This window comes from Symphodus melops (assembly GCF_947650265.1).
Source record: "Symphodus melops genome assembly, chromosome: 8".
NCBI classification, from domain to species: domain Eukaryota; kingdom Metazoa; phylum Chordata; class Actinopteri; order Labriformes; family Labridae; genus Symphodus; species Symphodus melops.
Window position 1 is genome coordinate 18,557,045 of NC_136698.1, and position 25,575 is coordinate 18,582,619.

At 43.1% G+C, this 25,575-nt stretch overlaps 2 protein-coding genes across 3 annotated transcripts; both read right to left on the minus strand.

Annotated features, from left to right (window-relative positions):
• Positions 1–1,110: 1,110 nt before the first annotated feature.
• Positions 1,111–8,425, minus strand: myoc (myocilin). Its single transcript, XM_079351514.1, has 5 exons — positions 7,798–8,425; positions 5,647–5,712; positions 5,368–5,460; positions 2,864–3,075; positions 1,111–2,258 (listed from the first exon to the last, which is right to left on the minus strand). The coding sequence occupies exons 1-5, from the start codon at positions 8,282–8,284 to the stop codon at positions 1,677–1,679; spliced, it is 1,440 nt and encodes a 479-aa protein (XP_079207640.1). The 5' UTR covers positions 8,285–8,425; the 3' UTR covers positions 1,111–1,676.
• Positions 8,426–12,668: 4,243 nt separating this feature from the next.
• On the minus strand, positions 12,669–25,546 carry vamp4 (vesicle-associated membrane protein 4). 2 transcript variants are annotated; one of them, XM_079349874.1, is made up of 9 exons: positions 25,316–25,546; positions 22,886–22,960; positions 21,824–21,925; positions 18,619–18,665; positions 17,244–17,294; positions 16,418–16,518; positions 14,128–14,207; positions 13,985–14,036; positions 12,669–13,902 (listed from the first exon to the last, which is right to left on the minus strand). In XM_079349874.1, exons 2-9 carry the CDS (start codon positions 22,886–22,888, stop codon positions 13,877–13,879), a joined length of 462 nt encoding a protein of 153 aa, XP_079206000.1. In that variant the 5' UTR covers positions 22,889–22,960; positions 25,316–25,546; the 3' UTR covers positions 12,669–13,876. The 2 variants fall into 2 exon arrangements, with proteins under 2 accessions (XP_079206000.1, XP_079206001.1); XM_079349875.1 differs by lacking the exon at positions 22,886–22,960.
• Between the last annotated feature and the right edge of the window lie 29 nt (positions 25,547–25,575).

Consider the following 25,575-nt stretch of genomic DNA (forward strand, 5'->3'; position numbering starts at 1 on the left):
ATAAAAACGTTTTCAGTTGACTCTTGAAAGTGACAACTGAATCAATTGAGCGCAAGGATGATGGAAGTTCATTCCAGAGCCTCGGAGCAACGACCTGGAACGACCGGTCACCTCTAGTGTGATAATGAGCTCGAGGGACCTTCATCAGGTTCTGATCCCTCAGCGCTCGCATAGGATCGTAAGGCTGGATCAGCTCACTAAGGTAAGAGGGAGCCTGACCATGTAGGGTTCTGAAGGCCAGAACCAGGATTTTAAACCTGAACCTAAAGGACACTGGCAGCCAGTGAAGGTCTTTCAGAACAGGGGATATGTGGGTCCTCCAAGAATTCTTGCTGCAGAATTTTGAACTAATTGCTGTAATGTAAAGAATCAGCTGAACGCGTCACGTGGACTCTGCAGTCATTGATTTAAACTCCGAACCTAAAAAAAAGAAAAACACAGAAAACACCAACTCAAGTCTTACCTCATTTAAGGACTTTAAACATTGGAGGTTGTCTGAGTGTAATTGTATTGAAATCGCGGTGACTGCTCATAGTTCATTACGACGTAATGTGTAGTTGTAAATAAATGTAATGTGTAAAGTATTGAAACTCTGCACATATTTTATTAAAAAATAACACAAAAACAGCATATAGGCCCACTGTATGTTGCAATTTCTCATTTTCAATTTGATGCCTTCAACAAGTTTAAAAGGTTTGGACAGAGACACGTTTACCACTCTTGGACGACTGTGACTGGTAGAGTTGTCATCTCTCTACCGAAACGTCCAGGGTTCGATCCCCAACCCTCCGTTTTCTTCTTCACAGATACAAGTAGGGGGGCCCCAAAGGTTGAGAACCCCTGCTGTACATAATCATTTCTGATTTTAATGATGTCCACTACACAATAATCATGTTGGGGTTTTTAAAACAGGCTGCTTGTGAGCCTGAACACAATGATGACCATTTAGTTTCCTATCTGCCTTGTTCCCTTCGTCCTACAGAGTTTTCATTAGATTGCCTCAGGATCTACTTTTCTAAAGGTTAAAGAAAAAAATATTTCTTTTAGCCCAGTACTCCAGTATTTGTCTGAAAGATATAAAACAAAACAAAAAGCATACAAAATGTTGGGTTTTGTTTTTTTTTACTTTATTTAATCACAGTTTTGAACATTACATTTTAATCTTGACTACAGTGTAAGAACATGCAAAACTCGGTACATGCTGAGTAAGAGTATTTGATTAAACAGGAAATGCTTGCTGGTGAAACATAGCATGTGTCTCGTACCTCAGGAGTTTGTGTCCTAAACTGTATTCATGTTTATTCCACCTATCTTATCACATCAGATCACGCTCCAATTTTCAGACACCAAATATATATATATATATTTATATATAGCTTTAACAACAGAACAAAATCATACATCTGAATAAAGGCGGTACAAAAATATTTCCTCTGAAAATGATCTCTGTGGACCTCGCCACTGAAGAAAGAAAAGCAGACCTGCAGGGGTTGCTCTTCCTTAAACGTCTTTATTTCACTCTGGAGTTTGGGGGTTCAGTCCTCGCTCTTTTACATGTTGAAATTAATGGTGTTAGATTTTTTTTTTACTTCTTCCACACATGTTCTAAAGCTCTGAGTCTCTGAAGCAGGAACAAGTGAGAACATGTCGCTTCCCATCAGTCCCTCATGGCGGTGTTAGTTCGCCTGCAGACGGCTGAGCCTGATGTCATAGGACACCATGTGGAAGTTGTCCCAGGCGAAGAGTTTCCTCTGAGCCCGGTTGTAGTCGATCATGCTGTTGTAGTGGTACTTGTTCTTGAAGGGGATGGACACAGGCTTCCCCTGGCTGGTTTCGGTGTCATACATGTAGTTGATCATGGTGTTGGATGCTGTGTAGCTTGCCACTGTGTACAGCTTTCCACAGATGATGAAGGAGTTGGCCACAGAGTTCTTCCTTATTTGGGTCTCCCAACTCCTCTTCACCTCCAGATTGTTGGGGTCCAGCTGTGAGATCACAATGGCTCCTTTGGCTTTGTTGGTGGAGTAGACAGCCCACAGCCCCTGTTCGTCAACAGACAGGTCAATGTCTGTATAGCCACCCCAGGAGTAAGGGAACTGGCCGTGGAAACCGGCATGGGGGAGGTCACGTCGTGCCGCTGTGCTCTCAGAGGCCAGGTCGTAACGGATGATAGTGCGACTACGACGTCTCTGATAGTAGAGAGAGCCTCGGTACACAGTGGATCCGGTGCTCTCCACCTGCTCTGGCAACAGCAGCACCTGTCGTCGAAAAACATCAGACAACAGCAGTTAGTCCAACGGTTTGCAAAAAAAGACTTTCAGCGAGCTTGCTAGGTGGACAGTTTACAGTCTGACGAGCAAGTTGAGATGAGAGGGTGGAGTTGGAGGCCCAGATGGATTCGGGCCACGGGTTGGGCCAGGACCACTCAGATAATCTAATCTCTATCTAAGGCTAAGTGGTTTGCATTAATGTGCATAAAAGGGGCGGGGTTGAGTTGATTGACAGATGTGTGTTGTAGTTTTTTGTTGTTTAATCCCTGCCTCAGCCTCACCTCTTCTAGATTGATCTAAAGTTAGGTAGAGACCAACCACCACCAGTAGGCTTCATTACTTTGCTTTTCCAAAAAGCAATACCGCAGAGACTTCATCCACATTTTATACAGTCTGTGTTGGATTTCTTATTAGGTTCCTTCCCTTTAGCTCTGGACATAGACTTGTTTTTTACAAAACGGACCTCTGCTGAAACTCTTGTGAACGAAACTACTCTAAAAGACACTTAGAGTAGTGTGACCAAACCAAAACACTTAAGATTCAAAAATGAATTAAAAATCCGGTCCCAAGAATACCAGGCATGTGACACCCACCTTGGATGGGAAGCCTTTAGTGAGTTGCACCATGTCGTCATATCCAAACAGCTTCCTGATATCAGAGCCGACCGTGTCAATGCGCCAGATCATGTTGGGTCCATAAGGGGAGACGGCCTCAGGATCCTGCATCCAAACTCCATATTTACCTTCAATGTTGTCGGCCTTCCTGTGAGTGACGGGCTCACCAACTGAAATCAAATTCCCACAACCTGCAAGAGAGACGAAAAGGAAACATGAGAGAGAGGAGGAGAAAAAAAAGATCAATGTGACAGTCAGAATATGACGCTCGACACACAAAGACAAGATGTCTCTATCTGAAGCTGGGAAAGAGAAAGCCTCAGTCACTCGCTTTTACCAAGGGCATGAAGACTTATTACACTATTTGATACGGAGAAAAGGAAGGCAGGAGTCACCCAACTGATTCTGGTAATTGTTCTGAAAACACAGACTTAAAGTTACTGATACAAGAAACCAAAGAACTGAAGTCACGGACAGATGATGAGAAAAGACATAAGTCACCCACTGACTCTGAGGACAGAAATGTTTTAGTCTCTTTCTGATGCTGGAAAATGAGGACTTCAATCACCATCTTACACAGAACACACTTAAGTTAATTGAAATCAATAACGTGTAGACTTAAATTATCAATTGCATCTGGGACTTAATGTTTTACGGTGCTTTTGAACATTTACTTGGGTAGCCTGAGTGTCTTTTGACCCACAAAACCCACCCAGCTCTTTCTTTGTGAGCTGCAAAAGTTTACCAAATGCTCAGTTGTAAATGTTCTCAAATTGTGACATCACAAGTTCACAAGTTGGATTGTGGTTAAAAAAAAAAAAAAAAAGCTGTGATGTTTACAGGAAAACACTCTGTTTTTGGGTAAAAAATGATTCAAAGACTGGAGGACATAAGTTATTAACATTAAAGATTTAAATCACCTTCTCACACTGAGAACAAAAACTTTTAAGAATGAAGCAGTGAATTGTTACTGGTGGCTCAGACACTAAAATCATTTCTTGAACCAAAATACTTAAGTGACAAAATATACTGAAAAACATGAGGAAAAAATAAGACGTATGAAGTCATACTGGGAAGCTATATGATTCTTGTAACATGAAGTGACACTGGTTAATATTTAAGGTTATCCCGACTGTTTAAGTGTCTTCCTTTAATTTATAAAATGTCATTAAGTGACTTCAGGAGAGGAGTCACGCAGTTGAAGGGGATCCACTTATTTGTGGTCGGGGAAGTTGAGGGTAATCTGAGAGGTGATCAGGGTGTTTTGAGGTCATCTCTGTTCTTTGTGGAGGCACAGCAGGTCGGCGTTCTGCCTGAGTCACCTCTCTCAGAGCAAAAACTGGAGTACACCTCATCCTGCTGCTCGGCCTGCTGGGAAAGCGATAAGGCCGCATGTATATTTACCACTTCCGAAAATAAAACCTCACAGTGGTTTAAGAGTTAGACAGGAGTATGTCTTGTAAACACACCTGATACACGTAGCTCCCTGCGGCATGGCCTCATCACAGATTAAATGACCGCACGAGGAGACTGCACATGTTTTTTTATGATCTCTGAAACAATCAAACCTTCCGCTCCTTCTGACAGGTTATTAGGGAACGTTTAACAGTGTGTCACATCCTTGTTACAGTATCCTCCTCTTAGCGTTTACGAGACAAACCTGTCGGTCAGATGAGCCCTCCCACATACCTTTGAATTGGCATGACTGTGGTATTCTCACCCCAAATGCTGCAGTATTAATAGCTGTATTTGCTTTGAGACTGTCAACAGGGGGTGAGTGTCATGTTTGCCAGGTCAGATGGATGTGTGTGTGTGTGTGTGTGTCTGTGTATGTGGGGGGGGGGGATAAATGTATCATCTGCACTGTTGCTTCTTTAAGGGTCTGATTTATAGAAAAAACAAAAATCCTTAATCATAGAAACATTTGCTAAATTAATCTTTGGGACTTTTGTATCTGTTTCTGAGTCATGAAGCCAAACGATTGGAAATGCTGTTCAACCTAACTTTAGATCAATTTAGAATCAGACAAAGAGGTGAAGCTGAGGCTGGCTTAAGCCTACTGACACAGCTTCCTGTCAATCAAGTCAGCCAGCCCTAATTATGCAAACTTACTCTTTATATTGTTATTATGATGGGTTATTAAAAAAGACAGTTTTCATGAATATACAAAGCATTTTATCCAAATCATCATCCAAATGAGTATTTTTAACCAGGATGTAAACATGTTTATTTCTGCTATAAATATGGACATTTTATTATGGGGCCTAATGGGGATTCTTGGCTTTTGCAGCCAGCCTCAAAATGACACTCAAAGAACTGCAGTTTGTTGCACTCTGCATTGGCAACATGTTTTAACATTAGAGTTTGTATTTTTAAAAAGTGACATTTTTCTGATGGTTATTTGTGATGGGTAGTTGATATTAAACGTTCCTAACCCCTCAGCTGACCGTCTGAAAGGAGAGTTAAACATCTCAAAGACAGACCTGTTAAGACCTCAGAGTCAACAGGAGCAGGAACCTCCGTCACCTCTGCCTTCAGCTCCTGGAAACCTTGAGATCCAAGCTGCCACGTTGAGTCTGCGACAGACAGACAGACAGACAGACAGACAGACAGACAGACAGACAGACAGACAGACAGACAGACAGACAGACAGACAGACAGACAGACAGACAGACAGACAGACAGACAGACAATGTTTGGAGAGATGAGTTCAGGTGGAGAGGAGACTGAGAGGTGAAGATTAACCAAACAAAGTTGCTCACCTCTGAGACTGCTGCTGTCCCCCTGTCTGTTGGGCCTGGACACCAGGTGAGAAATGGAACTGGAACCTACACACACACACACACACACACACACACACACACACACACACATTAATTGAGGTTGGGTTTAAATAATGTCCTGCTGACAGCAGGACACAAACATCGATGAATAAATTCCCAGCAACTCGGAGACACACAGTCACTGACTTTAACTCACACAGTGACTGTAACATGCTGACACACACTTTAACTGTATACACACTTACTGCAACACACAATGTAACACACACTGCAACACACATACTGACTTACATACACATGCTTCTATAACTTTAACAAACAAATGTAATCTACATACTGTGGCTCTGACAAACAAAACAACGTTTTCTTTTCAACAAACCTTTTCACCTCACAGTGAGTAGGAATTTTGTGTTTGTGTAACACAACACTGACCCCTTGTTTGTGCATGTGTGAGCACGTGCCTGTTGTTCTGATTTTAGGCGTGAAATGAGCTCTAATGATCCATAACGCATTAAACACCAACATCTGGAAGCTGATGTTGATGAAGATGAGGGAAAAGGCTGATGAGGAACTACAGCAGAGACGTGGGAAACTTCTGTGTTACAAACAGTCTGAGTTTGAAGAAATTAAGGAAAACACTACGGTCATTAAAGGTCAGGGAAGAAAGAGCTTCAGGAAGAGTTGTGTCTCAGTGATGGACTCACTACTAGAAACACCTGATTTATGAAATAGATGCAATTTATTAAAACTTTGGAACCTTTCAATAGTGCCAGTAATTAAAATAATCTTTGAAAATGTGTGTGGGGGGGGGGGGGGGGGAGAAAGCCTGGAGACGCCAGTTTTAAACTGTTGTGTGTGTTTGGTGCGCATGTGTGTGATCCCTCTTCCATCTGCACCCCCCCTCGGGGCCCCTGTGTGTGTGTGTGTGTGTGTGTGTGTGTGTGTGTGTGTTCAGGTGTAAACATGGGGAGCTGAACAGATAACCTAAGGCATGCAGGAGAGACTCAGAGTACATAAACTGTCCTAATGCAGAAGAAGGATTTATTGCTGCTGGTAGTCTTTCCAACATATACTGGTAGGATGGGGGTTAACAGAGAAAATGAGGTGCGGGTGGGGAGCTTAACCCCCAGGATCCAGGATAACCCCCTGGCCCTCCAACCTCTTAGATTTAGTGTTATTGGCCCCCAAAGCACCCCCCCCCCCCCCCCCCCCCCCCCCCCCCCCCCCCCCAGCTCGCACCCCCCAAAGCCCCCACAGCACTGACCCACCAGGCGCCATTAAAAGCTATGAGAGAAGACCTTGGCACAAACCACTTCCACAGCACGCATCATATTTCAGCCCCCCACCCCCATAAGACGGGCCGTTCGTGCTCTGCTGGACACTCAGAGGGAAACACCGACATTAAAAGACTTGACCCCCGTACCACACACCACACACACACACACACACACACACACACACACACACACACACACACACACACACACACACACACACACACACACACACACACACACACACACACACACACACATACACACACTCCAAATCCAGAACCCACACACACAGGAAGGAAGCAGAAACATGAGCTGGCATCTTTGCAGCCAAAACATTAAGAACAACACGCACGTAAACAGGTAGGTGTGTCATTTCACAGTGCACAGATTATCACCCCTTGGTCTCTAGGGGATATGTGCAGCAAACTCGCTTACATACACACACACACACAGACACATACAAACACACACACGCACGCACACACACACACACACACACACACACACACACACTGCTTTATATGTGCAGCAGGTGTCATCATGTCTGCTCGATTGAAGCTGTTCTCTTTCTTCACAGACCAATGTCTGCAGGTAATCAGATTATCGAGTCATGGATCTTCATGCATGTTAGAAAAATCGGAATATTTAATAAACATGTTTATGCAACAATCTCTGGATTTATCTTGGGTTTTTTTTTAAAAAAAGCAAATGAACATTTTCAAAAGTCAAAACTCTGCCTTAAAAATGTATATGTATGTATAAATAACTGAAATAGTTTTTCTATTATAAAAAATATTTAGCAATGACTTTTATTTGACTGATGAACTTTTGGAGCTCGATGTGGATCTCTTACCCACAGCAGGTCTCAGGAGGCCTCCGCCTTGCACAGGAGGGCTTGGTGGCACTATGGGGGTGTGCAGGGGGCAGGGTCTGGTCCTCAGCCTCTCGGTCTCCTTCCTCATCTCCTCCATCCTCCTCTGCAGACCCTGCACCTCCTGCTCCAGACGCTCCTTCTCCCCCTGCAGCAGGTTCCTCTCCCCCACTGCCTTGCTCAGAGCATCCCGCAGCTCAGGCTGACCCCTAGATCCGGCCCCCTGGGGATTCCCAACATCCCCCCCGCTCAGTCGGGACACCAGCACCTCCAGCAGGCTGAGTCTGGCCTTCAGACCCTCCAGCTCCGGGCCCCCGGCCTGTGGGCAGCTGGCCTCCGTGGGGCTCTGCACGGTGAAGGTGTACTGACAGCGTCCTGCTCGGTCGTTTCCTCTCCACAGGGCGGCTCGGTCCTGAGCGTGCCCCTCTAAGAGGAGAGCACCCAGGGATAGAAGGAGCAGGGGGAACATGCTGCACACTGATCACAGATTCAAATCTTAGGAATCCCTTTCTCTTTTATTCTTCTTGAATTGTTCACTTTGTCCAAATGTGCCAGAATTACTTCTTCTCTTCTTCTTCTTCTTCTCTTGTCCCAGCCTCCTCAGTGAACTGGTCTGTAACACTGTGCTCTCCCAACAGCTCACAGATATTTATACAATCTGGAGGGGGAAACAAGGAGAGGTGGGAGGGAGGAAGGGGAGTCAGGGGTGGGGGATCAGAGAGACTAGGGAGGCACAAAGATGAGAGAGTAACAGGATGCTGCTTATTCTGGGGACAAGAAAAAAACGTTTTCACACCAGTTTCAGATTCTCTATCTTCTATAGAAACTTCTATAGAATTTAATGATCCAACATGGCTGCTCTGTGCATGATTTGTTTTTTCAGATTTTTCAAGAACATATTTTCAGGTCTCACCAGTGTAAACGTCCCCCGATATGTATTTGTGTTTGTGTGTGTGCCTGAGTCTGAGCAATGTAGTCAGATCTGGGTCCTCCTGGATCCAATTTCCTGCTGAGGAGCCGGTGTCCTCTTTCGTTTTGGTGGGGGGGCTTGAAGGTGACGCAGACAGACGAGGAGGGTCCTCATTTAGGAGGGGGTCGAGCCTACGAGTCAATTGATGAACAGCCACCTGAAGCTGACCCTGACATGGAGCTGAACTGTCTCTTTCTAACACAACTCAAGAGAGTCCTCGGAGGTCGTTCCTCTCAGACGTCTCTCTCTCTGCGTCTGTGGGTTTCTTCTTTCATCTCTCACTCAGACTCGGAGACAGGCTGGATGGGTGCCTGTGAGGTTCACATGTGATAGTGAAAATTATTTTCTGTTTATTTTCACAAGCAGGATAGGAGATGTGAAAGTGAGACTATTGTGCCTGTGCAGGTGTGCAGACGCTCACACCTTCCGATCTCTCAGCTCCAGCTCCTCCTCTGTGTTTGGCTTCTAGTCGAGATCTTCTCTTTTTGCATGGCTCCGTCCTCGTTCTGTGTCACTCAGACAACTTCCAACCCTGCTGACCTGTCACCCTGAGATTACCCAGAGGTCATCCTGCACCTTGAAACACCACCTGACTCACATGTTTCTCCTAAGGGAGATCAGAGGGTGCAGAGGTGAAGTGTGCAGACTGTCACAAACACATACTATCACCTGCAGGTCAAATCTTCCTCACCTGCTTCTGTCAGACATCTGAATCCTTTTATAAGAAAATTAATCATAAACTGACACTGGGAGGGTCACAATCACAGATTTGTCCATGGGGCCCAGAATTTTCTGAAGACGGAATAGGAATAGGCTTTAATGAAATAGGTTGGGTTTTTTTTTTTTTTTTTACATGCATTCCTGAAAATTTCAGACAGGCAATCTCAAGTTTTTTTGATCTTACATGAACCACACAACAGGGGAGTATCACTGTCGGACTAGAAGCTAGAAGCTGGGCTCTGGGAAGGCAGGACAAGGATGTTAAATAATGACATGGAAATGGTGGAAGAAGCAACAAAGAGCAAATATAGGGTGACTGTTTTTGCCTCTATGCTTCTGGTAGTTTGACATATTCGCAGTATCAACTAAAGAGCAGAGAAGAACAGCCCTCCTGACATTCTCCAAACATGTTGAGAGTGCAGCAGTTAAATGACTGATTCTCCTGATAACATACTTCTCACACCATCTCAATCAACTTCACACAGAACAACACCATTTTGAAACAGATTGATGGTATCAGTGGGACTTATAAATATGATCGATGTTGCGGGCCTGTGATTGGTTGGACAGTTTGATGCGCAAGGTGCAGTATGTTTTTGATTTCATGCAAATCCTCTCACAGGAAACATCTCCACACAGAAGACGAAGGAGAGAGCATGAGAGGTGAGGCGGAAATAAATCATTGCAAAAGGAAAAGCTGCGAGTCGAAGCATGTGTGAACAAAGACGGAGAGCACTAGGGGAGGAGGAAGCGGCAAGGAAAGATTGAGGAGTTAGAGGCGGTCAAAACATGAAAAATATTTTGTATTCAAACGTCGACAGGTTTCATATGCTGATTTATTCTCTTCTTCCTATCGCTTTCAACTCTGAGGACACTTTATGGTGTTTGTGTGTAAGAGAGACAGACTAACACTGGCTGGCATGTAGTCCGCCCTCATCTCTTTTGTGAGTTTAGTTCCCTTTTATTGGACTCATATAACCGCTGCTATGCCTGGAATCTAAAGTCATCCAGCATCAGCCCCTAACAGACGACCAAAAAATCCTGAGCTGCCAGTGTGTGTGTTTTTGTGAGTGTGCGTGTTTGCAGGATAAAAATATCCTCACTCACACACCTTCAGACACACTCAGAGGAGGACATGATTACTATTTTTCCTTCGCATAAGAAGCAGAGATTGAATTCTCCTGAGACCCAGTGAGCAGAGAAAGTGTGAGCAATGTGTCTGCAGACATGCAAGAGCCAAGAGGAGTCTTAATATTTTATAGCCACTTGACCAACCAGAACTTTACGACCTCTGATTTCACTGCAACTAAGCAGCACTACAAAGGCGAGAGTGTGAGGTGAAATAAAGCCATCTGTCCCATTAGCAGCAACAACAGAGTGTGAGCTGTGACCATCTGTCAAAGATCAATGAAGTCAAATACTCTGAGGGCGACTTTTATTTGCCCTCTGTTTGGGGCGTTTAGAGAGGTTTCATTCATAGTTTTTTTTAGTTTAAAGTGAAACTTATTTAGAAGCGTTTTATGCATTTTTGTTGAGATTCTTTCTGCATCCTCACAACATTAGTAACTACAACAATGATGCAACTGTTCAAGACATGGACGTTGCATCTGGTATTAAAAGTGAAGTCAAGTGAAGTGGTGGCCTGAAAGTTAAACTGCAAAAACCTATTACGTGAAATGCAAAAACATTTCTGAGGCGGTTTGTGTCCAAAAAAAAGTTTGTTTTTTTTGTTGTTTTTTTTGTGGTTGACCTTTAGGGCTGTTGTACATAAGTGCCTGGATCCTTCTTTCCCTCTAATTTCCAGCAGAGTCTGATGTATAGAACTTTTCATAAAATGTTCCTACTTGTCAGACTATTAGTCCCTCAGTTAATATGTTCCTAATACATTTATGGTCTCATGTGTTCTTCAATACAGCATTATGATCATATAGTTAGTACAAATTAACTATATGATATATAATTTTAATTATATTTAAAATATAATTATATTTCGAGAGAAGGGGAGGAGGGAGGGCAGGGTTACCTATGATTGTCAAGTTCTACAAATGTTATTTTATCTTAAACGTTTAGCTAAGATTAAGATATATGGGATCATAGCTAAATATTTGGAATCTAAACTAAATATTTCGAATCACGAAATTTATTTTTTAACATTAAGATATAACATTTAGATATATTTAACAATTATGCCAATAAAAATATCTTAAATTTATATTCACAAAACAAAATATGACAAAGTTCACAAATATTGCTCTAAGTGTGATTGAAAAGTGAGGTTTTCAAGGTAAATGTAGAGAAATGTTTCTGAATTTTTTTTGTGCATGCATTTTTAGAATCAGCCCATGAAAATCTAGTTTTTAGTTTTGTTAAAAATTAGGAAGGAGATAACCTGTAGATCACTGACTATTTTAGAGTTCAGTCTTAAATGGCTGAAACTAAAGATGAGTTTCATTTCACAAAGGAGAAAAAAAAACCCAGAAGATATTCTGATTTAAAGAAACACAGAACAGAGGTCCTTGACTTTTTGTTCTCTGACCAATTCAGTTAAACCAGTTCATCGATTAGCAGACAACAAGTTCAGGTGATTGTTTGACAAATTCAGCTGCATTAACACTGCAGCTTAAATGTGACTCAGATCTGATTTTATGGCCATGTGAAGAGCACAAGTCACACTGAATTTGGGCTGTTTGAATACTCTGTGTGGATAAACAACACAGTCTGATTACAGGTCTAATTTAAAAAGCTATGTGAACAGCCAAACAAAACAAACAGATCTGAGCAAAAACAACAACACAGAATTGATAAGACTTATGACAAAACTAGTAGCAGGTCTGAACCTGTATTTGTGTTTTTAAGGACCTGTAGGTCTGTCAGAACAATAACTCTGCTCCGACTCCACTCAGTCCAGCTTTAGTGCCATCTTGAGACTCCGCACGGCCAGTGGAACCACAGAGCAATAAAAGAGGCGAGTAATGAGAGCAGGAGAAAGAAAGCTGTGGTTAAGAGACCTGTGATGGCATGACCATTAGTTTCCCTCCTCACCTCCATTCGTTCTTTCCATCAACCTCTTCAACATTTTCCATCTGATTGACCTCGAGCTTTTCTTTCCTTCTTTTCTTGGAGATACTAAACCAGTACAAACCAGATCAAAACCAGACCGTCACCCTTTTAAATCACTTTATTTCAGAGCAAAAAGAATCTCACAGTCTTTCAATGCAGGGTCAGAGTATTATACATCCTTCCAGAGTCAATATTTACAGCTAAAATAAATTACATTCAAATAATAAAATTAAGATTTATACAGTTAATTAATGTCACTAAGTTTGTTCAACAGCTCAGCATCCTCAGACATAACAGTGCAGAGACAAACTGTCCCTTCAGATTAAACAGTAGCATCCACACAGCATCACACCGAGCGAGCAGGAATAACTACAGTGAAAAACACAGAAGCTGGATCAAAGACAGTTTAAAAACCGAACAGAAGTGTCAGCCGTGACCAAACAGGTCCAGAGCTGGGCACAGAGCAGCAGGAAGGGGAGGAGACATTCTTAACCTGGATGTTTGGGTGTGACGGCCCGCCTGTACACAAGGAGCTCAGATTTATGGAGGAGAGTAATGTCAGAGAGCCGACGGTGAGTCTTTCTCAAATCTAACTCTGTCTGAGCTGACGAGGAAACACACCTGAAACGTGAAATCAGGACGATTCAAAGACTGCAGATGACCCTCAGATGTTCCCTCACCTTGTGTTCACATAATGTTCCCTTTAAAGCCCCAGACCCACCGTGAGGACGGCACACAGGGCATCATGGGAAACCATCTGAGGTTCATCTGCTGAATGTGTGTGCTTTTTTTTTTTTTTTTTTATACAGGTGTGCTGCAGATACAGAGCAGCTAGTTTACAGTTTCTATCTATGTGTGGAGTTTCTGAGACTGGAGCTTAAATGTGATGTTTATGATGGAATGAATCCCTCCATCATGAGGCAGCGATTTTACCCAGAAACTGCTTTTAAACACCTCCCCAGTTTTCCCATGATCCCTTTCGGCAGGTGAGATTCAGACTGAGCCTTAGTACTGATCTCACAGCAGGTTTAATAAGATCTAATACTGAGGAGGAGTTACGTCAAGGAGGGTACAGCGGCTAACACTGAGGGGGGGAGTGGGAGGCTGGCTGGCGCCCCCTACATGGAGTGAAGGACTGTGTATACAGGAAGGAGAGAGAGAGAGAGAGAGAGAGAGAGAGAGAGAGAGAGAGAGAGAGAGAGAGAGAGAGAGAGAGAGAGAGAGAGAGAGAGAGAGAGAGAGAGAGAGAGAGAGAGAGAGAGAGAGAGAGAGGAGGAAGAGGAGGGACATCCTCATCCTCCTGGGCAAACACTAGCGGTATCGCAGGATCACGGGAACTGAAACACACAAAGAAAATGCAGTTAGAAGAACACACAGAGTGGAATAAATGCATATTCTGTTTTTTTGTGTGAAACTCACTGATGATGATGAGCAGCAGAGCAAAGACTACCAGAGCGATTATGATCTTCATCTGTGGGGCAAAAACGGCACATATTAAACACCAGATCTATCCGGCGAGGACACACGTGAAGAAGACAGACACTGACAGAGCGATGGCTCACCTTCATGTCTCTCCACCACATCCTCCTGTGCAGCTGTTTGGCTCGGCTGCTGAAGGCCGACGCGTTGTCTGATAGGCTCTCTGAAGGATCACATGAACGAAGCGCCAAAGAAGAAATGTAAGGAGACGAAGAACAAAGAGAAGAATTTTACATATAAAGCACCTTTAAAAAAAAAGAAAAAGTCTTTACAAACTGCTTCAACATCCAAACAAATTCTCAAAAACAAGCAAATCAGGAACTCAGTCGTTGACAAAGGAATCCCCCTCAACACGGCCAGCTGAAAAACCAATAGTCCTGCATCTCTAAATGAGATCTCACAGCAGCTCTGGATGTTGTTGGATCCTCTGTAAGGATCAGACTCCCACGGCTCAGGTCGAACGTGAACGTTTTTCGCACTTTCACAAAGAAAAGTTTATATTTCAAAGCTTATGTTGACTTTGTTTCAAACGCCACTGTTCTCTGTTTCATCACACAGTGTCTCTGTTTATCATGCAGGTATCAGCAGCTGATTACAGGTGTCTGACAACAAGCAGAAATGTATCCCCACTAACTATCAGCTAGTCTGTAGCTGTGAACTCCGAGTGCTGTGTTTGCTCCACAAACTGAAGATATAAAACGCCCTAAACGTACGGCTCTAGTTTGGTGTTTAGTGTGGTTCCACTGCCTCCACTGTAAACTATAATATCATTTATTTACAGTCTATATGGGACGTGCACACATCCACTCCGCCTCTAAAATCAGTCACAACAAACCCAAAGCTGTCTGAATACAATATTTATTTAACCACAAATTTCACATTATTTGTATTTTAGATTTTCACACCTGAATATCTGATGTTCGTTTTACTGGAGAGGGAACGTGATGTTTAATAACACTAAGCTGTCTGTTGTTGTCGATAAAATGACAGGTGCAGTTGGCAGGTGACCTGCAGTGAAAGTCCTGCAGGTCACCTGCCAACTGCACCTGTCAATCACTGGATGTTAAAAGTTTCAACATGGAGGCCACTGTTAGGAACAACACAAACTGCATGGATGTGCCACACAACACATCTAGAAACACACACACACTCAAACACACACACAGATGTGTTCCAGATGTGTAAACGTCTTGGTTCGCTGCTCGACATGATGGAGAGACGCAGTTACACAACATCTGTGTGAACATCAGAGGGAGGGCTAATGGAAACATCAGCCTTATGTGTGGAAGAGAAGAGGAACACAAAAAGGAAGAAGAAGAAGGAGGAGGAGGAGGAGGTGTGGAAGAAAGCCTGTCCCTGAGACTGATATCAGACACACAGCTGCTAAAACACTAAACCTGAACATCTCATTCACACCTTTATAGTTCACTGAACATGTTAACAAGGAGGCGCTCCACCACTGTGAACAGGGGCTTGACTATTCCTGGATTAACTGCCTGTTTCCATGTGACCTTCGTGACAGTCTGTATGTCTGCGAGAGATCCATTCATCTATAGAGCATCGTTCATACAGAGAGCAGCTCAAAGAGCTTCACATAGAAGAGAATATTTAACACATTAAGAGCAGCAGGAGATACTTCCTGCATAAAGGATGCAACATTGGCGACTTTCAGCCTCTCAGATCAGGTCTTCATTCACGTGTGATGAATCTCATTATGACTCACGATACAGAATAAAACTGAAAAACAAATCACATTCTTACAGCGTTTTTTTCCCCCCATTCAGCCTACCTGAATCCTATAAATCCTTTTTGCAGCCCTAGTTTAATGCAAACTACTTTTCATCTTTATGAAATTGACAGACTGAGAATGTGGCGTATCGAGTCACAGCGTGGCCTCTGTGTGCAGGAATCACATTCTGCAGACCTTTCATGCAGAAAGCTTCCTGCTTTAAACAGGATTTACTTGTAATAAAATTAAATTAACGTTAATATCTTGAGACCACGGCAGAATGTTTCCACTGATATAAACACATGGCCCAAAAGAAAAAAGAAAATCTAAAACCCAGAGAGTCATTCATGGACAAACCACGTGTGCTTTACACGTTAATTATTGTCTCTGGTTTAGTCTGGTCAGAGGGACGATGAGAAACTACATTATACATTAGTCTTCTGACTTGATACTGTGAGCAGGTTTGTCTGGATTTCTCATCATCCCAGCCTCTCTCTGTGTTCTGTACCGAAAACAAAAGGTTCTGATTGCACGCTTCATGTGTGAGTCAAACATTCAAACGATCCAGAGATAATGAAGAAGCCGAACGCAGATGTTGCCTGCACGTGTGGACAAGACTAACAAACCCTCCCAGTGAGACTCACCTGACTTGTCCTGCAGGTCGTCGAGTCGCTCTCCTCTCTCTATCACCTTGGAGATGTTCTCCTGCATCACGTCGATCACCTCGTCCACCTGAGACTGCACACTGAAAGGACAGGATCGAGTGAGAAAGAGTCGGAGGAGACATTCGATTTCTTTAGTCACAGAATAAAGCATTTTTATTCCGTATCTAAATCGACACAGCCGGCAGGATAAAGCCATCAGCTGTGACCTGTGTGCATGATCTTAAGCATTACAAGTCAGGTCCAGATGACCTTTTAACCACCCTGACTTCTGAAGAATTACCCTCAGTAGCTCTGGTTGGATGCAGGAGGGGGGTGTTTGCAGCAAAATAAAGCAAACAGTGAGCTCATAAGTGAGAAACAACACAAAGGAATGTGTGTTGTCATTTTTTCCAGACATGTTTCACTGGTTGTTTCGGGCTAAAACTGCAGGAACGCTGCACGCTGAGGGTGAGAATATAAACATGACAAACACGCCAACATGAAGTATGACGACCACACACAAGCACGTAAACATAGGGTGAGGGTCTGAGCTCAGGGTTCAGGTTCAGGTCCGGAGTGATGATGGCGCCTTGTTTCACGTGTTTACAACGATAAACAAAGAGCGAGTGTGCCGGTCTGTCTCTGCAGTGAGCGGGCGAGGTTTCACAATGACATGCATATAAACGGCTCTCTTACACAATCCGTTAACAACCAGCACCTTCTGGTAAACATGAAAAGTTACATAAGAGCAGCACCAAAACTCCGAGCTCTGCCTAAAACCCCTCTGAGCTCCGCGTGTGAGTCAGGACGGGGGGTTGGTACTTACTGCTTCAGTTTGTCGTTCTGAGGTCCAAATCTGGGTCCCGAGGGCCCCCTCCTGAAAGACAGACAGAGTCAACTATTTAAAAAGTACTCCAACACGTGTTGCTCATCACCAAATGAAAATCAGGAAATGCACACTTTTTCACGTATATGGAAAAGATTATGCCAAGCATCTTTTCTTTTTTTTTTTCGCCACAAGCCATGTCAGGTGCAGTAAGGGATTTTTCCAGAGACAGAATGATTTAATTACCCTTTTCTATATTGTGGTTCCATATTGTGATCTTCAACATTACATGGATTTCCAGAGGAGGTTTTAGCGTCCTCATTTGCCTCCTTATTGTACTGCTAACCCTCCTGTAACCTCACCTTTCGTTTCTCTACCTTGTTGATGCTGCCTTCCTGTAAAGAGTTGGCTGATAAACGGGGACTCAGACTGGATGTATATTATAGACACCGATTTGTTATCTTTATTTTAATGATTAGTCGTCTGTGTGATGTTCTGTTTGAGCTGGTCTGTTTCATTGCTCTGCTTGTCATTTCAACTTGCACTAAAAAACCTTCACAAACATATTGGGGGAAAAAGAAGACTCTTTTTATAACTTGTTCGTACTCAAGTTTATCGTGCTACAACCAGAAATGGGCACAGCCAATCAAGAATTTAACTTGGATAGCAGTTCACTCTGTTAATAATTAGCTGAAGCTAACTTTAACTTTAAATGGTGTTACGGTTTTAAAAGTGGCCGTGTTCACTGCTGACTTTTAGCTGAATGTGTCTATGGTTTGTCGTAACCGTAGTTACAGACACTGGCATTACAATTAGAAAATAAACAAAGCTGCATTAATAGTCACTTTTTTAATCATAACACCTGTTATATATTAAAAAAAGAAAATCTTTTTACAAAGTCAATAAATGTGAGTTCTTAGTGAATGAATGACGACTCTAAACTACAAATATGTCTGTCTTATAAAACTACAAATAATAAAAACATTTTTGATATATAACCACTGTCTTCTCTCGGGTGGCTCAGGAAGTATCGCCAAGGTCAAGCAGCGTTTCACAATAAAGCGCCAGTGATAAGCTCTTATTGTGAATAAGCTCTGTAAAGTACAGGGGGCGCTATGATCCCGCTCAGGTTGTCCATGATCCATCCATTCATAAGAGCGGGGTTTGGATATTAACGTAGGCAGAATTTCCCACAAGTTAAGGTTTCAATAACTGTATACATAACTGTATTTATAACGGACATCTTTGTTAAAAATGAACACAAATAATTAACGATAACAACAGCGCCCAGCTCTGACAACATCAATATTAATATTCTGTCTCTTGTGTTTTTGTAAAATGTCTGGGAGGAGAAACTCTATTCACACAAACTCACAGAAAGAAGTCTTCCTCCTCATCAGAGTCCTCCTCCAGAAGGTTTCTCTGTAAAACACAAACAGATCCAAGGTCAGAAAACTACAGTATCCTGATGGGAAACTTCTCCTGCTTGACTCTTCACTGAATAACTGAAGGCTTTGAGCCTGTGGCAGCGTGAGTATGTTTGGGGATCAGCTCTGCTGATTTCCGTCATTTAATGAATAAGTTGTATTAACACGAGTCATCACGTCACCTTCTATCTTAAAGGCTATCAAACTGCAGAAAGGGACACTATAGCCAGTTTGTCTGTAGTTTTTTGACTACAGATGAAGTTCATGCAGGAGTAAAGCAGAGATTGTTTGAGCTGCTGCGTAACAGAGTGAATGTCTACTGAAAACGTTGGTAATAAAAACACTGCTGTTGCATGACGTGGTACATGTATGTAAAGGCAGGATGGAATCGATCTTCCCATGACTGTTCCTATTCTCACTGAAACATGCTCATCTATTCCAGTCAGTATTGGACTAGCTCATGTCTGGTAGCAGTATTGAGCTATGTCTTCAGTTGTTTGTCTTTATTGACAAAAAAAGATGGTGAAGACATCGGACACCATCGAACGAGCTGAACCAGCGGATGATTTACAGACTAATCTGAACTACGAGAAATGTTTCAATTTCAGGAACAAGAACACAGAAAAGATGTTAAACTGAGCAGCTCTACTCATTCAGAAATGTTTCTGATCTTTCGAAGGCTGATTATAGAGACACAACTTGTCATCGTACTGCACTGGACTGCATTATGATGACTCACTGACAATAAAAGAGGATGCTGCTGCTCTGCTGTAGAGCTTAATAAAGGCTCTGAAGAGGACAGTCAGTCTGCTGCAGGGTCTGGCTCTACCTAAACACACTCAGGTGAGAGGATCACTCGTGAACCACTGCTGGCTTCAATCAGAGCAGAGGCTGTGAAACGCCATTCAGGGAGAGTCAAAGAGGAAGCATTAAAGCAGCATTAAATCATGTGAGGAGAAGCTGGACCAGGAGGAGACAGGAGGAATTTATTCACTGCTGCTGGGAAGGAAGAGTCACACTACCAAAATTTAAACATTCAGACAAAAACAGTCAAAATTAAAGGAAATCAATCCCTATTTGAGGCCACGGCAAAAAAAAAAAAAAAGTCTTAGGCTTTTCGTCTAATATGTTGCTTTTCAATTACCCAAACGTGCAGGGAAGCTGGCTAAAATGAACAAATAATTAGGAAATGTGTTTTTACAATTTATACAGTGTCACCTCCTCTGCTCTGCCTGTTAACTGTCTGTCCTCTTGGTTTCATCTTGCACCTCTTTTGGCTCAACAGACTTTCCATATTTCACCACAGCTGTTCTCATGGAGCGTGGAAAGTGTGCTTCAGACTTGTGTGTTGCCATTTCCACAACCAAAGAGATCTGGGTGAGCTCCAGTATCTCCATCAGTTTTTCCTAGCGGGCTGCCCGTCGAACTCCTCTCTTTGTGGGGCAGGTGTACCTTCACAGGGGGCTGATAAGTTTCCTGGTTTCAGGAAAGAACTTCTTCAGCTGCTCGGGTTTAATGACTCTGTGCTCCTTGGCTATTTAGCAAACAAGTTGGTGACCTTTCTCTGTGGCCCCTGGGTTACTTGACGACTACTTTGAGATGATGTCATCTACAGTTGACCTTCATTTCTCTCCCTCCGACTCTCATGGACTACTAATGAGACTTTTTCACTTCTCAGACTCAACCTGTTTGCAGCTTTGTGGGTCATGTTGTTGGTGCCTGATACTTAGTCAATCAGGGTCCCAGTTTTCTCACCTGCACTAACTGGAAGCATCCAATGAGCGACCAAACGGACATGAGAAAGATCAGTATTTACCACTCGTAGTTTTTCAAAAAGCTTCCGTACTCAATCTCAATCACGAGCATTTTTCAGATTGTACGGTTTTAAAACATGTACAAATAAAGTAGCAAAGTATTGAAAATGTGACTACCTTATTTTCTCATATAAGATGATCAGCAGGAGTCTGAGCATGCAAACAGTTTGTAGTTTCACGAGTGCAGAGGCAGTATTAGCCCCTTCTGGGCCAGTTAAAGTGAAATCTCTTCATTGTGAGTTCTTGTAATCCTGTCACTACAAAGAACAGACAGGAGGCCATGTTCACAGCTGCCAGCATAAAGAGACATTTACACTCCTGTAAATACACTGTGATGTGCAGAGATGCTGAAGGGATGGTGACCATATGACCATAAAGAGTTACGTAAGCCGTGGCACTGACGCTGGCTTTGTTTCCACGGTGGAGTTTTGTGAGCCGTGAGGGAGCGCCGGTTGTTATTATGAGAGGGCCGGAGGTGAGGCAGTAAAAGCAGAGAATGAAGGTGGAAGAAAGCTTTTTGTTCCGACACTCTCTCTGTCATCTCAGCTTTGATCCCACTTCCACTGGAAAACAAACCGCAGCAAACAGAGAGAACGGACGAGGGAGGAACAGGAGGACAGGGAGAAATCATTCTGATGACAAACAGACTTTTGGTTGCAGGAGCGTCTGATGATGAAAATCCTCCAAAAACTGTTTATTTGTATTTGGAAAATAGTCCTCCTGATGCACTCGGGTTGATACAGAGGTTATTAAACACTTAACCAATTGCAGATACTTAAGTTTGTTTTCATTACCTCATTTGTTGTCCACCTGCCGGGTGTAATTTTCGGGCAGAGAAGCGCTGATTGGATGAAGGACTTTTGCGCTGAGAATATAAAGGGCCGCACATGCGTCTTGTCTCCATGACAACAGTCTCTCGACAAAGGCTTCTGTATGACTAACACCACTCCCTTACTTTTAACTGGATGCTTTACATGTGAGATGAGTTTTCTTTCCTTCAATGTGAACATCAACAGAGGATGTTTGCACCTTCTGCTTTGTTGAGATGATGAGTTTAATATCACTGACGCTGTCACAAGCTCCGACCAGACAAAGAAAAGAAAAGTGTGCCGGTCAGAAATTGATTTTGTGAATCAATTTGAATGAGTGAATCCTCTTCCCAATACAAAAAAGTCTGAGTCATTAGTTTACTCATACCAGCTTTATACTGATTTAACCCAAACAATAGACATCTGTGTGTGCCGCATTACTTGCTCTATTCCTATGATGACGATGCGAAAGTGTTTTGATTGTTTTGCCTTAGCTTTTCAAACACCTCCCTCCCTCCTCCCCGTCTCACCCGCTCACTGCGGATCGATCCTGTGACCTCGTCGTCGTTCAGGTGTCTTTTAAACTTGGGGGGCATGTTGTCTTCAGGCTGCTCCTCCAGATCCGGCTCCCTCTGCAGGAAAAGGAGGAGGAGGACGCCGTTAGTCAGGACCTGCTGAACAACACCACCGTGGATCTGTTTCTCTGACACACACGCACGCACGCACGCACGCACGCACGCACGCACGCACGCACGCACGCACGCACGCACGCACGCACGCACGCACGCACGCACGCACGCACGCACGCACGCACACACACACACACAGCTGCTAAACTTAGACACTAGTGGGTGTAGGTGAGTGATTGAAGTTGCAGGTACGAGCAGAGGAAGATCGAGTCTGCAGCAGAACAAAGCCTGAAGTGTCTGAACAGAGCAGAGTCTGATAATGAGACACGGGGAAGCAATCTGAGGAGGAAATAAACTCCATAAAACTTTCTGTTCTGCAGCCGGACTTTGTTTTGAGACACACAGCTGATTCCACCCCTCCTCTTTGATATCTAATAGTTTAGCTCAGGAACATTCTCAGGGCGTGTTTCTTCCATCATGTCTGTGAAGCACTCTTTCAGGCCAGTAAACAAAGTAGTAAGAATTATATATTTCTGGTGTTGACTCTCAGGGACTGTGGAAGGAAATGTCATCACTGCTCTGAAGTTAAAAACATGCTGTTCTTCCAGTTTTACCCCCTCGAGTCTGGACTTTGGATGTTACTCATTCCGCACGGTGCCACAACAACACAATAAAGTTCCTCTGTGACACTAAACTACACATGCATCACACACACACACACACACACACACACACACACACACACACACACACACACACACACACACACACACACACACACACACACACACACACACACACACACACACACACACACACACACACACACACACACACACACACACACACACACACACACACACACACACACACACACACACACACACACACACACACACACACACACACACACACACACACACACACACCGCAGCTCTGTCAGGTCAACTGCACGACTTGTACCATTGAATCCAGTTCAGCCTGACACTGTGGATTTCTCAGCAGCGTCCTGTTCTGGCTCAGTGGGTGGAAAAAGGCCTTCAGATGGCCGGCGGAGAAGAAGAAGTTTCCAGTAAACAGAGGAAGAGAAGGAGGAGGAGACGGAGGATGGAGGAAGAGAAGCCAAGAATGAAGAGTTAAGAAACACTAGTTCATTTACAGAGAGGATCATTTAAAGGTGCCATCCACAAAAACATTCAGAGCTATTCCAGGTGAGGACTAAAGATGTGTGGTGACTGGACTACTGGGCGAGGGGATAAAATGACAAGTAAACAAGGATACATTTGAACCTTTGTACTTGATAACCACAGATCATGGGTCAAACACAGGACAGCATTGTATAGACACTAATATTAAACATAAAACAGCAAAGTTCAGTTTGTGCTGTCTTTACTCTACCAACAGAAAACTACCCTAAAAATGAGTGACATAAAAGATCAAGCCTGGTTTTATTTGGACTACTTTCATAATCAGGACAATTCAAACCAAAGCTGCAGCATTCTCTAATGATATCAGAACATTATGTAATATGTTGCTGTACTGCCCAGTCCTTCAGGACAATAGATCTTAGGAAAGCATTGAAAAGAAGAATCAAATACAGAGCCTTTGAAAAACAGGAGGGACGTAAAGATGATTCATACTGACCACCTGCTGCTTTGAGGGCTTATTGAACAAATAAACAACACTCAAATAAAACAATGCACATTAGAATTCTATCTCTTATTGAGACACAAAGTCGGTACCCTGCAGCCGTTTGAGACTGGTGGTGTAACGGTCTCCAGGGTTGGAGTCAGTTTTAACATCTTACTTCTTGTATCTAATTATGTCATTTTCTTTTTAAGCATTGTAAGTCGTATTTTTTGCCTTTATCAGATAGGATAGCTGAAGACGGACAGGAAATGTTGGGAGGAGAGAGTGGGGGATGACATGCAGCAAAGGGCTCAGATTAGAAACCCACGGCCATGCGACAAGAACCACAAACCTGTGTACATGTCATGGGGCAACGTAACCACTACGGCCACGCTATCCATGGAGGCCCAAGGTTGTTGGGATACCAGAACTTTAAACTTTAATATATGATACTAGTAAAACCAAACAATATATACCTGGTTAAAAACTCAGCAACAAATATACATAAGAGGCACCAAATATTAAGAAATTCGTTGTTTTTTAAGTCTCAAAAGTTGCAATTCACTCCTCAACACAGTCTAAGTTGTACATAAGCTGGGGCGAATCCAGAGGGTGGCCACACCCACATCCACCTACCCCCCCTGAAATCTGATTTGCCACCCACAGTGACCACAGCAAATCCTTGAGTTGGACTCTTAAGATGATACTTGTTTTAAACTAACACACAATGTGTTACAAAGCTGGGTGTCCGTACTAAACGTGGGTAAAGCTCATGTAAATGTATGTTGGAGTAATCTCGGGATAAATATGCAGAGGGCGCTAAGCGGCTTGTTCTGCAGATCACACGATAGTTCCCCGACTGTTTCAAAGCTCTATGTAACAAGCCATTTGAATCCATTCACATAGGCTCTCTTCTGGCAACATTGGAGAGCAGTCCTCTTGACTGTTCTGCCAACAGAGAGCTGGCCTATCAGAAGAAAGAGGTCAAATGAGGTCCTTACAGAGACAGCAGAGACTAAATGTTTCAGGCAGAGACTGAATTGAGGGATTGATGCCGGTAAATGATAATATTTGATCTTTAACAAAGATTGACTATTTGCCCTGTAATTGTGTAAAAAAAAATCAATGATTGGGGCTGAGTTGGATGCTGCCAGTGGCTTTCTTTGCATCTCAATGTTTCACTTTACCGCCTGATAGCATTTCCAATTGATATTTTAGAAATACATCTTTTTTTCTGATCCCTAACTGAACTGAAATGCTTTAGATATCACTGATATGATCAGTGCAGATAGAAACCAACAGCGAGTTGGTATAATTTAGAGAGCGTGCAGGAGTCATTCCTCTCCAAATCAACCTCTCAAGAAAGAGATTTTTTAAGTGTATTTATTATTGATATCATTAAATTAAAAGGGATAATGTGTTTTTAAGCATGGTATTTTAAAGTACAAAAGAAATCAACATAAAGACAAACCTGTTACAACAGTCTCCTCTGTTTGTATGAAATGCTCATGTAAAGACTTCTTCAGTGACAGAAATTAACTCGACACCTTACAGCCTCGTACAGCTTTCTTTTGAACCCTCTGTTTCCTGTTTTGTCCTCTCTGTAAACAGCTGTTATCAGAGCAGCTTTGTCTTTTAGTTACGTTTTACACAGAAGCCTAATAGAGCTAGCTTCGTTCTGCTTCAGCTAGCTTTGCAGGCCAATTTGTTTACAGTCAAATATAGATATTCAGCTAAGCTAAAGATGCTAATAGGATTAGCTACCTGCTGTTTCTCTGATGATCTGACTCTCGACGAAGGTGTACTCAAACACACGGTCTTGGGAGGGAATCCAGGTGTTCAGTGTGCAGGCTGGCTTCACGATATTGTGTAGTTCATGTCAGATCCTGACCTGACGGTGACACCGGGTTCTCATCACGGAGGATGCTAGCTGCTCGTCTTCTCTCTGAGTCGGCTAACCGGTGTAATGGGTTAAAGAGCGACCGTGTTAATTGGCGACTTGGTTGCCGTAGATACAACAACCG

What these genes read in the sequence shown, in the direction of transcription:
- myoc (XM_079351514.1), bottom strand. Translation starts at nt 8,284, where the DNA reads ATGTTCCCCCTGCTCCTTCTATCCCTGGGTGCTCTCCTCTTAGAGGGG. An exon ending in GGACAGCAGCAGTCTCAGAG is followed by an intron (nt 5,461 to 5,646) that starts GTGAGCAACTTT and finishes TGTCTGTCGCAG; the next exon opens with ACTCAACGTGGCAGCTTGGA. An exon ending in CTAAAGGCTTCCCATCCAAG is followed by an intron (nt 2,259 to 2,863) that starts GTGGGTGTCACA and finishes TTTCGACGACAG; the next exon opens with GTGCTGCTGTTGCCAGAGCA.
- vamp4 (XM_079349874.1), bottom strand. An exon ending in GATCGATCCGCAGTGAGCGG is followed by an intron (nt 18,666 to 21,823) that starts GTGAGACGGGGA and finishes TGTGTTTTACAG; the next exon opens with AGAAACCTTCTGGAGGAGGA. An exon ending in TCTGCTGCTCATCATCATCA is followed by an intron (nt 13,903 to 13,984) that starts GTGAGTTTCACA and finishes TGTGTGTTTCAG; the next exon opens with TTCCCGTGATCCTGCGATAC.